The sequence below is a fragment of the Barbus barbus genome (assembly GCF_936440315.1).
Source record: "Barbus barbus genome assembly, chromosome: 30".
Taxonomy (NCBI): Eukaryota; Metazoa; Chordata; class Actinopteri; order Cypriniformes; family Cyprinidae; genus Barbus; species Barbus barbus.
Window position 1 is genome coordinate 8,727,377 of NC_136758.1, and position 12,911 is coordinate 8,740,287.

Consider the following 12,911-nt stretch of genomic DNA (forward strand, 5'->3'; position numbering starts at 1 on the left):
TTCATCTCATTCTAAATAGGTAAGCAATCAATAATCGTCTATAATGTTTACTATATGTACTTCGTGCCTGCATAGTTTGTGATTTTTAAGTTAGTGTTTTTAGTTATACTACCGTTCATGCTATTAAGTCAACTTTATTTTACACTGTTTGAGAGAAAAATATCTGTAACGTGCAAGAATATCTCAAGCTAGATCTACTTGATGGATCAAGAGAGGTTTGTAGGCTAGATGCATTTTATCTTTAAAATCGCATTTAGTTAAGATATTCAACAACAGATTTTTCTTATGTTTTTTTATTCATGTACAATATCACTTCATACACAACATTGAATTGGAAAGCATATTTATAGCATTTGCTGTCGAGTATACCTTTAAAAATGGCAAAGCAGTACATGATAATTTCATGTCATACATTGAACTATGACAACTGGTAAAAAAAAAAAAAAGGACATTACTGAAGTGTATATACAGACATAGTAAAATACATAAAAATGTATACTTAAGCAGCTTTAAAGAAGCAGGTGGATTAAAGAGATGCAACAACCGCACACTGCATATTTAGCAAGTATTCATGTAATAAATATTTGTACAATAATTCACAAAACACACTTTAACATGAGACTGCCAAAAATTGGTCCTATATCGGTCAGCAGTATGCACCTGTCACAAAATCTAACCTAGTTCTGCCCAATTACACCTGAGCATCTCTGCATACACAAAGCAGTAATATTCCTACATAATGACCACTTAAAATGACTTTCACAATAACTAACCCAAGTTTAAAGACATAAATGAGGTTCAAGGTACTCTAAACTCTGTTTGCATGTTAACATAAAAATAACTCCATTTTGAATACAGTCACATATAATGTCTACTTTAATAACTTTTGACCAGTAGTCATTTGAGTTATATTTTATCCAAGTATTTAGCCATGTAAGCATTTATATACCTTTCTTAGTTTGATAATGGCTGCAGTGCAAGTGTATTCAACTACATGCCATTCAGTGTTAAAAACCATGTCTGGTTAGAACTTGGGTAAAAAAAAAAAAAAAAAGCCCCACCAACAGTGATATATTTCTAAAAATGTTCCAACTCAGCTCTTCAACTCTGCTTCTTAATATACAAACAGATAAGCATAAATACATGCATTATTCAATAATACTTAAAACAGCACTCATGTGCTCAAGTAAAGTGACTGTACATGTATGATTTGTCCTTATCTTCCTTATCTCTTCCTGCCCAATGAACCCCAGGTTCCAAAACATATATACAGATGCCTGTAGCTGAAACATCTACTCTATAAAGTGGTATGTGCTAGATAGGGGCACTAAATGGAAATTTCAGTATAATTTACCATAACCTAAAACAGCACTACACTACTCTGCAAGCACTACTACTAACAAGTTACTTCAGAAGAAGCTACAGAAGCTACAATAATAAACACAATGTTTTTACATGTGTCCCACTGCACAACATCCTGCACAACAGCATGAATCAGGAGCTCTAAATGGGTGCATTAAACACTGGAACTTTGAAAACTGCCAAGTTAGACAGACAGTGTCTCAGGTGAGACGGCTGAACTGAAAAAAATGTAAACATACAGTAGAAATAGCAGGCTGGCCTGGCCATCTTTACAAAAATATAGTGATTTCTTTGTGAACAGTTCTGTAAGAGTTTAATTGATGAGAGGGGTGAGCGTTGTGATATAGGGCTGCAGGGCAGGTCTGAAACTCAATTAAAGAGTTATGGAGGAGAACAAAGAGGGGCTGCTTCAGCAGGTGAGTTTTGCACCTGTTTGACCCCTGTGCTCCCCCTCATGCTGGTGTCCACTTCAAGCCTGCAGGCTTTAATGAATGTTGAGCTTGTGGAAATGATCGAAGATGGCGCCAAGTGCCCAGCTTGTCTCCACATTATTCACCTTTTTAGTAAGCTGTTAAAAGAAGAAGATCATTAATCCATTATGCTACTGCCTAATCTGTGGTACTACATCTGACAAGGAATGTTAACTTTGGCTTTTGGCAATTTACTTTTGTATGATAGAGTTTCACATTTTCAAATTATGTTTTAATATTTTCCACTCACCTGCAGAACAGTGCTCTCCTTGAACCCAAATCCCTCTTTTAATAGGCATGTGATGTAGGTCATGTCCATGCACAAAAAGGGGCTGATCGGACGGTATTTAGTCATCTTGTTGCACACTTGTTTAAGAAAAAGAAAAGAACAGTAATTAGTTGTGTTTGCTAAGGGAAGCTTTTACTATTGCTCATACTTAAAGTTAGAGATTTGAACAAACCCTTGAGCCTTAGTATTTTAAACCTTGACGCATTTCTCATCCCACATAGTCTGTGCTACAGACATGAGTTATGCTTCAAATTGGGTGGCTTGTTGAGGAAAGTGGTGGCAAGTATCTAGCAACCACCCAGAACACCCTAGCACGAATAACTACTTTGAAAAGTTTTGCAACCACATAGCAATGCTCATGATGATGAGTTTTGCACGGACAAGCACCAATCACATTTTTTTCAGAAAATGTAAATATTTTGTAACTCTGTGAGTACAGCATTGGGCAATAAAAAATCCAAGACAAGATTAAAAGACTAAAATATTCCTATGTTGCACAAGAGATGATAAACAGTGTATACACTATCCAGTGAGTCCCAGACTGTTGATTGTCAGGCTACAGTGTGTCAGAGTCTGGGGAAAATCAGGTAAGACTTTGAGGCACCAGTACTGTGTTTGCTACAACCGTCTGGCACGTCTTTGTGAAACAGGTCTACCCAATGTTTTGTTTTTCCTCCAGCTAACAACGTGATTTGTAAAAGTTTGAGATGAGGAGGAAAGTGGGAATGAATAATTTCATACCCTAGGTCGTACACAAGTGCTGATTGTGCTCCAAATGACGAGGGATACCAAGTGTTCCCACAAAGGGTGAGACATTAAGTCCTGCCTGCCTCCAGTTAGATATTGGGCATTAGGTGTTGTCTCACGGTCAGGGAGGAGGTGGGTATCCACAGGGCTGCTGCCACTGGGATAACCGATGTGCCAAATGCGGTTCATCGAGACCATGCGACAGTGTCAGCATACAAATAATAGCCTTACATAAGGCGCCAACTCATTCCCCCTAGCGATAAATCAGCTCTGCGGACATTTACTGATGGACGCAATCTACCAAGATTCCATGAATCAGTTGCAGGTCTCAAACTGACATATGCGTCACTTTCTGCTCAAGAACTCACAACATATTCCTCTAGTAAGGGCATGGAAAAGCTGAGATAGCGGGTCGGAGAGTTACAAAAAAGGTGAACACACGCAAGCAGAAGTATTTGTGTGGGAGAGGTGCAACCTATGTTTATGTGGTGGCAGAGCTATTATTTTGTGAAGCCAGTGTGATTGTCGAGAACCTCAAATGCAAATAAGCACTGAGGGTTTATGTTTGTGCAATGTGTGCGGCAGGACTTTGACCTGAGTGTTCTTTGGAGAATGGGAGAACATCCAAAGTCTTACCTTCTTTGGCTCTCTTTTTAAAATCCCTGACTTCCACAGTACCGCCACGGGACCCGTCTATATGATTGAGACAATACAGTTTGTTCAACATAACTTTTAAAGATGAATCATTTTAGATATTCTGTAGCATTGACCCTTATCCCTAATGTGGACCTACTTACCAATGAGACCAGACTCCACAGCTCTGTCATAGTAATAGGAGAAGGCATAGAAGATGCTGCTTCCCTTGACTTCAAAGGGCTGGTGCACAATCCCTTTCACCACCTGCATTACCTCTTGGTAGCACAACTTATACCCTGCAAAACCTGGAAATAAAGGACCAGATGTATTTGCTGTATTAATGTCTTTTAAAGTTTTTTCAGTAATTTCATCAGTATAAAGTCTGGTGGTCCACTTTGAAGAAGTCCCTGTTTAGATAGGAGCAGTCAGTCTGACGGATGTGTGAAGGAACCAATCATAATTTGTTATTTTATGCTGTGCTGGGGTATATTTTCTCTGCAGTGTCAGTCCCATATATACCCAGTACCTTGTAAACTCAATTTCGCCTCCAGTTGGACACCCAGAATCAGTGTGTAAACAGACATTAAGGCTTCTGTGGGCGGTCCAACCTAACCTTCACACTGTGCTTGATATCTGAGGTATCTTGAATGGAGAGTGCCTCCTTACAACATAATGTGGTGAGTTTGAGGGTTTGCCACAAACTCTTCAGGGAGAGGTTTCCTCACAGGAAGCTTCAAATAGGCAGCTTCCATAAGCCCTGGAGCTAACTGGCTGGTCAGGTCTACCAGTTAGAAACCATATGAACTGCTTAACAAGGCCCATCATAGCTGGTAATTCTGCACCACAACATTGCTGAAGGGAGAAAAGGCTAGGCTAAATGCCAAGCATGTGATCTTTTTTTTACATGTCTGAGGTTAGAGAGTGTTGAATCATTTGATGAGTGAACTGAGTGAACTTGACTATTTAAATAGACAGAAAAAGACCCTGAGAAGATTTTAGTTTTATTCTGACTATAAATGGAAGGTTGAAGTCAATATGAATGTGACATTTTTGCATGAAACAATATATTAATCAAAACAAAAATGTAGTAACTAGATGAGAATTGACCATTGTACTGAGATGCAACCACTGAGGATTGTCTTTATCACAATGAATTGATCACAATAATTGCAACTGCATGCAAAAATAAATAAATAAATAACTCTGACTTTATTTTGAGACTGAGGTCACTCACCATCTGGGATTCCACTGACTTTGTAGGTGAGTCCACCAAAGCTCCAGTCTTCTCTGAATTTTTTGGGTAAACAAGAACTTCTGAAAACTTTCCAGTCAAGACCTGAAGGTCGAGCATTGTGAAAAATTAATAAACATCCATTATGAAACAAAGTTAGACAATATAAAAACATCTGATGAATAATTACCATCAGCACCAAGAGCGCCAAGAGTTGCCAGTCGTGCAGCAATTAGTCCATTACCAAGATAACTGCAAATGGGAAAAGCATAAAAATGAATTTTTCCACTGATGACATATTGCTGGTCTTTGTCTGGAAAGGGACAAAATTACTGTTGTGTCGTCAAGTTATCTGACCTGTGAGTATACAGCTCAAAAGTGCTGTTGAACATGTTGATTTTAGCAATGTAGTCTGGAGGAGCAGTCAGCACAGTTTTCTGTGAAAGAGAAGAGAACAGTGTCAATGTAAAAAATGACTGAAAATGCTAGCCAGTATATGTCAACTGTGGTTTTGTCTTATCATTATACCTTTAACCGAGGAAGGAAAGTAATCTGAGTGGAACCCCCACCCAAATCCAGGATCCCAACGGTTTTCCTTGTTTTAGTATATAGATGACCTGCAGAGCAAAGGTTTAGTAAACTTGTTTAATATCAGTTATTCAAATCCATGAAAATCATGTAGAAGTATATTGGAAGTTAGAAATATATCTAGGGTTAGCTCTGAGAGTTCATGGTGGGAGCTGAGTCATGGTCTACTCTTAGGTTAAACTAAATACTTTAATAACTTAATAACGTATGACTGTACCTGTGAGGAAGTTTACTGTAACCCATGCCAAGACCCCTGTAACAGAGAGAATCCATGCAGTTGAGATGCAGAATTTGAACACTTAAGTATTTAGTCTCAGCTCTAAATAACATGGTAAACACCAATCACTATTTAGACAAAATTTGACGTTTGAACCTTTTGATAACTCTAACAAGTAGTTTTGATATATCCAATAGTACTGCATTAAGATGTAGGCTAATTTTTCCATTGAAAGTATATATCTGTAGATCTACACTGGGGCCATCAAGGACCGGCCCAGGTAATTAAACATGTCTGAGATGCGAAATTAGTCACACCTCATAAAACCACAAGACAAGTACATGAATGTCTGAGTTTTCATGAAACCGAATGTCAACTTAAATTAAAAAATGTGGAGGAATATTTTATATTGAGCGTGGGAGGCTTCCAGACAAGGTTGAATCCAGACAGCCATATTAAACACTCAGGTCACTATCACAATAACAGACACAGGAAAGCTGGTGTAAAAGGATGTTTCAAAGTCTGTGCATTGCATTATGGGTGTAATTTACATTTGTGCTTCAGCTTGGATGTGTTAAACAGAGAAAGGTTATAATACCCTCATTGGTGCCATTCATGATGGTGACACTGTTGTTTGGCACAAAGAAAGGAGAGTCGTCAAAAATTTCTTTGACCTGTGAACACAAACCAGAAATTACACATATTAACCATCGTGTGCAATTCCAGCTCTACAATGTAAAGAAATCTAAGAGTTCATGACTCGTGTGTTCCTCTGTAATGTACACCATAAAAAAGAAAGAAACCATTTGGTTGTTACAACATAAAAATTCAAGCCGGCTCTTTTTATCTGGAGTCAACGGGAAGTTCACTGAATCAATCTTGGGCAAATTTCTCTGAAACTGGGCAAGCAAGAAACCACAAGTGTGGCTGGTGTGGTGGCGTTGAATACGATAATTCAAAAGGGATTTGGTCCCTTCAACTCCAGACATCCTCAGAACAGCTGCTTTTACACAGTATTGGTTTCTCTTCTCTTACTTTTCCTGCCTTTCTTTCTCTCCGTCTCGCACACAACGTGGTTTATTCCTTCGGGATGGTTGGTTTCTCTACTAAACTGTCTGTGAAGAAGAGAATGCCTTACCTCATTCAAAAGAGCTTTGGCTTTTTCTTGAGGCAGCAGACGCAAGCCGGCAGTGGCTTTCAGAACCACAGGTGTCTGTATCCATTGCTCTTTGGGAATCGTCTTCTTTGCGACCTTCAACAGCTGCCTAATAGTTTCTCCACCCTAGAAAAAAAAAAAAAAAACATCTACATATTATTACAAATATTCCACAATTCCTCAAAGTGAGGTTCTAGTCCTGTCCTTTCACAATACCATGATCTATAATGAAGTTAACACAACTTTTTTGTCCACCAATAACAAGGGGTTTCAATAGTGAGGAGAGTTTCAATGTCTTGTGGTTACATAGTTTAGAACCACACCAGTAGAATATTGGCACAAAGCAAATAGTTTTTACTAGAATATCTGCAAATGTCACAAACTAAATAATAACTGCTCCATCTATAATTCAAATTCCATAATGCTGAATTAAGACTTTTTGGTGTTTTTGATGTTGTCTTTAGTGGAAATGTTAAAAAAAGGCTTTCTTCATCTGCACTGTGCAGGCGAGACTAGAAAAACTCAAAGCCATTAGAATGTAATAGAAGTAACACATTCCCTGATGTTGTTGTAAGAAAGTTAGTGGCTTACCTCTTCGGGCATATCCGCGTACGCTGACAGTCCAGGCTTCACGGCATGGTACATCTCATTGTCAAGCACTGGAAGCTCAACTGTGGGACACAGAGACAGACAAAAAAGTCAGAAGGGACAATTGAAGACGTCTGCTATTAGAAGGTGCACATTAGCGATGGACTGTGGGCAACTCGACTCCATCTCCTAAGGTTATTGTGCATGAGCAGAGACGTTTGGTTATTGTATGTTTACCACAAATGGCGACCACCAAGATTTTTCCAGACAGGAAAATTAAGAGTTTCTCAAGGCTCAGAGTTTACCTCATCAGGAGTGATGCCATGTCTCCATTTGATGGGTATTTTGTGGAACCGATTATTGCATTATCAGCTGAAACCAATGGTCTTTAACATATTGCTCAAGGCTGCAATTTATTAAATGAAACTGCAGCTGCTTATTACCAAACTTTCTCCATCCCTCTTTCCTCTTCCCACCCCTGTGTTTCTGTTTGCCTTCTCACCATGCAGCGAATGAACCACGGCAAACACAGACACAGTAAGCAGACGTGCTATGACCCACAGGCTCCTGAGAGGGATGCAGTGAGAAAGCAATCAAGAGAGAGAGAAATGAAGAGGGCAGCCGTTCACAGAGTCTGCAAGGCGGGACTCTTAAGGATCATTCTGAGTTCATGGTGTAAGCTACACTGAAGCATGGATGTGAGTCAGGACCATCAGAGCAACACATCTGGGGAGGACAATATTCGAATTCTAGCTACAAGAGGAGCAAGTAAGTCATCTGGGGAACTGCAGAGCTTATTTAATGTGCAAAAGAACAGGAATATGGAAAAGGGACTTACCTGGGTCTTTTTGAATGAACTTGTAAATATGGATACGGGTGCCGGTGCTGCCTGCATCAAACATGATCCCATAAAAGGTGCGACTGAAGTTGACCGGACGAGGGGCCACTGCTTCCATCACTACAGGTACCTCTGGAGGAAGCTGATTGTCCATGCTGGCATGGTGATTGAGCGCACGGTAGCGGTTGTACATATGGTGGTTGTAATATGTTGCCTCTACCAGGAAGTACCCGGCAAAAAGCCACATGTACACCGCCGTCAAGAGCAACATCTGCTGAGACATGGTTTCTTTCTCCCACGCCGACACTGCAAACAGCTGAAGGCTTGACCGGCGGTTTCTTGAAAAAGTGACTCAAGACTTTTTATGGAGGAGGATGTGTTTGCTGTTTTTGCCCGGTCTTGTTGAGAGAGAGTCTTGAGGGTGTGCAGATGCAGCAAAGATCTACAGAAAAGATGAAGAAGAGAAGAAAGAGAAGATGGAGAGAGCCAGAAGGAGAGGGTGAACACAGAGACACACTCGGGACTGGTCAGTCATCTGTTTACAGTATATAAAGACATAAGTGCTTGGCAGGGGGCCATGCCAAACAACGGCATCCACCAATCCCGAGCCTCGTCATCCCAAGCCTTCTGAAATCCATCCTCCACCATCCCCTCCCCTTGCTTATAAAAATGGACATGGAATACCTGCTAAAGAGTGCAGTTTATTTCTCGTCAATTACGTGCAAGGCGTTCAAATTGGCAATACCCTCTCATACCCTCCCCATCATCTGAAGTGGCTTAGATGCAGCTAAAATGTCTTCAGAAGAACAAAAGAGAGTATATATTAAGACTTCAAAACCAGCTGTATGGCTAGGAGTAAATGCAATGGTTTAAAAATACATTTTATGGGTGTACTTAATTAAAACTTACAGCTTTACTTTTTACTTACGGCCAGTCTTGTTACTTCACCACTTTTTCTTTCTCCTAAAAAGCATTTAAACCTACTCATGCAGGCTTCCAATTGCTGCAAGCCAGCTTCCTTTCCAATAATAGTAGTTATATCATGAACTAGCTCCTAAAGAATCTTAAATGGTCATTTAACTGGAATCTTGAGATTCCGTGTTACATGTAGTTAATTTGAGTTATTTCTCTCGTAACTTCTAAAATTAGGCTTTTCCCTCTTTTGTTCGCTTTAAAAGAGGTGTAGACATTATCTAATTTATTGTAGGAGTTTATAGCAAGGGTATAAAATTACATTATTATCATTAAACTTCAGAGCTCAAATACAGGGTAGACAAACGATTTCTTGTGTTGTTTTCACATCAGTTGCCAGGTATTTTGGCACGGCAGATGGTAAACTTCGGTGTCTGTGTACTTTCAGTGCCCGCAGAGTAGAGGAAGATCCTGTACCCAGGACATGTAGGGTCAAACTTTAGAATCAAAACACTTCACCTTTTTTGAGGTAAATGGCTACTTTTAATAATATATATATATATATATAAATATAATATATATATATATATATATATATATATATATATATATATATATATATACATACAGATTTTTGAAGTTGCTGTAAAATATAGGATTTGTAAATACAAAATGTTTAGAGGCATCTCCTTGCAAAAATGTTATGCAAGGATATGAGTAATTGTATTTTCTTAGGTGATAGTCTTGCTAAGCGCTGAATTTCAAGCTTTTTGGCTTTCCTCAGTAGTTTCTTTATTGGTTTTGACAGAAAAGAAACAATTAGGTGTTTAGATCCTGCAAGCAGGCGCAGATGACATTGAAAACCTCCTATGAACTGAATAGTAGGGTTACACAGGGGTTTTCTCGACTCTGTGAACCTTGGTCTCACATCAAGGAGGAATTGTTTTGTTTCTCACAGATGAATTGTTTTGTGCAATCCTCAAATATTCAGGCCTGATGGTAGGGTTGCATTACAATGACATGTCTTTTTCTCTTTCACTTGCAACTAATGAAAGTGGTTGACCGCACAGCGAGTTAAGAATGGCTCTCGCTGCCACTGCCGATGAGACCCGGGTGAGGGACGGTGAAGAGCAGAACTAAGGGGCGGTGGAGCCCGATCTGCGATTTTAGTGCTGAGAGGGGAGATGAGAAGCACAGAGAGGGCAGAGGGAAGGAAGGATGGAACCTGGGTGGAGTTTGGCAGTGCTTTTGCTCCCATCATGCCATTCCAGTCCCTGGACAGTCGGCTGAGCAAAGCAACAGTTCCAACGTTGTAATTTGGAACTAAAAATATTACACTTTCTTTCCTCTTTTTCTTCTTTTTTCAAACTGCGGTACCCCATTATGGTCTTTTCTCCCGTGCCAAGCATGTATGTGCAGGCCCTCGTATTGCCTTCTGACAAGTTAAAAGAACACTTTCAACCATGCCATAGCAACAATACAGAGAATATTAATTTAATAGGTGCCTGGCTGCTTAAGTGTAATAAAAATTGCTCACTCTCCTGCAAAAGATCATTGCTTCATGTGGTTTCCTAATATGCTGTTAGCTTTCAGGCTGGACAGGTCTATATGGCACTGCACACTATAGTGACTATGTTACAGCCGCAGTTAAATGCACCATTTTTTTCGCTAAATAAGTACTTATGTTCACACATAACTGAGACAATTACTGACAAGGCAGTCTACATCCATGGAATTATCACAATACATCATAAACAGTATTTATGGCATAAAGCAGGGCAATTACAGTACATTATTTAACTGATGCACCAGGATGATTAAACCAGGATGCACGCCAAAAGCCTGACACATTCAAAACCATTTGTGTGATGTTGACTCTAACATATTTTGCCACAACGAAACAATAATAATTTGGAAGAATTTGTTGCCAGCCCAGTAGAATGTACAATGCATCCTTTAATCTACATTATAATGAACACATACAGTTACAAAACAACAAACTACTTTTATAGTGCATAAAAAAAAAAATGACACAAGAATTGTGAGGTTTGACCATGCGCAAATCAACTCAATGTATTATTCATTATGCAATATGCATTGCTTTTTAAAGGGATAGTTCGCCCGAAAATGAGAATGTTATCATTTACTCACCCTCACCCTTTGCAAATGAGATCACTTAATGAATGTTGGGTAATTTTAATACAGCGGCAGCACACTGCACACTTATTAAAAAACCCAAGACTGTCAGCAAATATTCTAGCAGTCTTTTAAATAGTTTTAGATTATTTGATAGATTTCAAAATTCATGCAACATGCATAGTTGACCAAGGTTAAGCCTGTAGTTTGTGCACCTCCAGTGTCACTGATCAAAATTACAAATGCAAATATAATCAGACAGGTTTTCCAAACACTCCCCCATCTTCTATTGGTTGGACAAACAAATATACCCGTCCCAATCTCATTCAATTGGTTAAGCCGTTAAGATGTGTTGGGTCAGTTGGGATGCTTACACATTTCAAGGAAATTAACTAACAACTGTAAAAACATTCACACTTCATCAAGTGCTTTTTTAAAAGGGATTTTAATGAACAAGTTGGTTTACTTGTTATGTGCCCTGTGCTTTGTAAATTAATCTTACAAATACATGAAATAATGTGCCACAGGAATGGATTTTAACAGGTACCCTGCCCAAGAACTTCTGTTGAACCTTGTAATTACAGATTTGGATATAATGATGATATTTGTTTATGGGGGTGTGGAAGGGGGTGTCTCTGCTTTGATCTCAGTCATAGCAATTAGCTTTAAATTTAGTTTCTAAACAACATATATGAACTTCAAGCCAAGAGCCGCCATAAGGTTACAGTAGCTACACCCTGACATTTTGACATATGTTCTTTTGCCTTTTTCTGCTTGTGGAATGTTTTATGGATGCACTCCAGCTTCATCAAAAAACGGAACAGAAATGACCGGCTGGGAAGCCAGCAACTAACTCAAGTACAAGGCATGCAATGCGAGGGTGGTGCTGCTGGATGGATTCAAAATTATTCTGAGCTAAGTTTACATTGTTTTTTAGAAGCTTGGCCCCTTGAGAATCTGCTAAGTCAACTACAGTTTTGTTTAAGCTTTGCGGCTACTCCACATCTTATGTAATACTGGCTTATAGAATGACAAATCAATCACTTGCTCAAGTTGCTCTCCTCTAGAAGAACTGGAAGTGAACCCCTTTTGCTTGTATAACTTTATGGTTTACTGCTCACCCCACAATTTTTTGGTTTCTGAAGGCTACACCCTGGTGTTGCAAACAACAGAGAATACGACCATTACGTGACCCCCTTTTTTATACACGAGTCCCCACTGAGTGAACAGTTTTTCATAGGAAATCATAGGGTGATGGCAACCAATCTCTTTTAATCATAGCCATGAATATCAAAAGAACTGAGTAGCACTGACAGCAAAGAAATAAATCTGTAAACGACAACAATATGAATTGCTTTTAAAACTGCTTGGCAAGGGACAAGTCAACACAATACATGAGCTCAAATGACCTTCTTTCAAAATAAACCTACATTCAAATATGAAGTAACTTCAACAAAGTTGCAGCTTTTGTCTTAGCTAACTTTTTTGCATAGTAGTGGATAGGTTAGCACTTTTAGAAAATTCCTCAAAACTGTCTGAATATGTTAATACACATTTTTTTCTACAGATAAAGGGTGAGAAAATGCGTTTAAACGCCACTTGCATGGATATATTTGTTTTTTAATGCCATATTGGTCTGAGTTAACATGAAGCTCAGAGATTTGTTTTAGAAAAAACTCAAAACTCATCTAAAAAATAATGAGACCAAAGAATTTTGTAGACCCACATGTCCATAATTACT

General features: G+C 39.0%; 1 protein-coding gene across 1 annotated transcript; it reads right to left on the bottom strand.

Annotated features, from left to right (window-relative positions):
* Positions 1-298: 298 nt before the first annotated feature.
* entpd5a (ectonucleoside triphosphate diphosphohydrolase 5a) lies at positions 299-8,405 on the bottom strand (the record flags this gene model as incomplete). Its single annotated transcript, XM_079385324.1, has 13 exons — positions 299-1,930; positions 2,083-2,198; positions 3,505-3,561; positions 3,666-3,809; positions 4,739-4,840; positions 4,926-4,987; positions 5,093-5,172; positions 5,264-5,352; positions 5,541-5,576; positions 6,139-6,214; positions 6,679-6,822; positions 7,288-7,367; positions 8,123-8,405. 13 exons carry the CDS (start codon positions 8,403-8,405, stop codon positions 1,847-1,849), a joined length of 1,353 nt encoding a protein of 450 aa, XP_079241450.1. The 3' UTR covers positions 299-1,846.
* Positions 8,406-12,911: the final 4,506 nt, after the last annotated feature.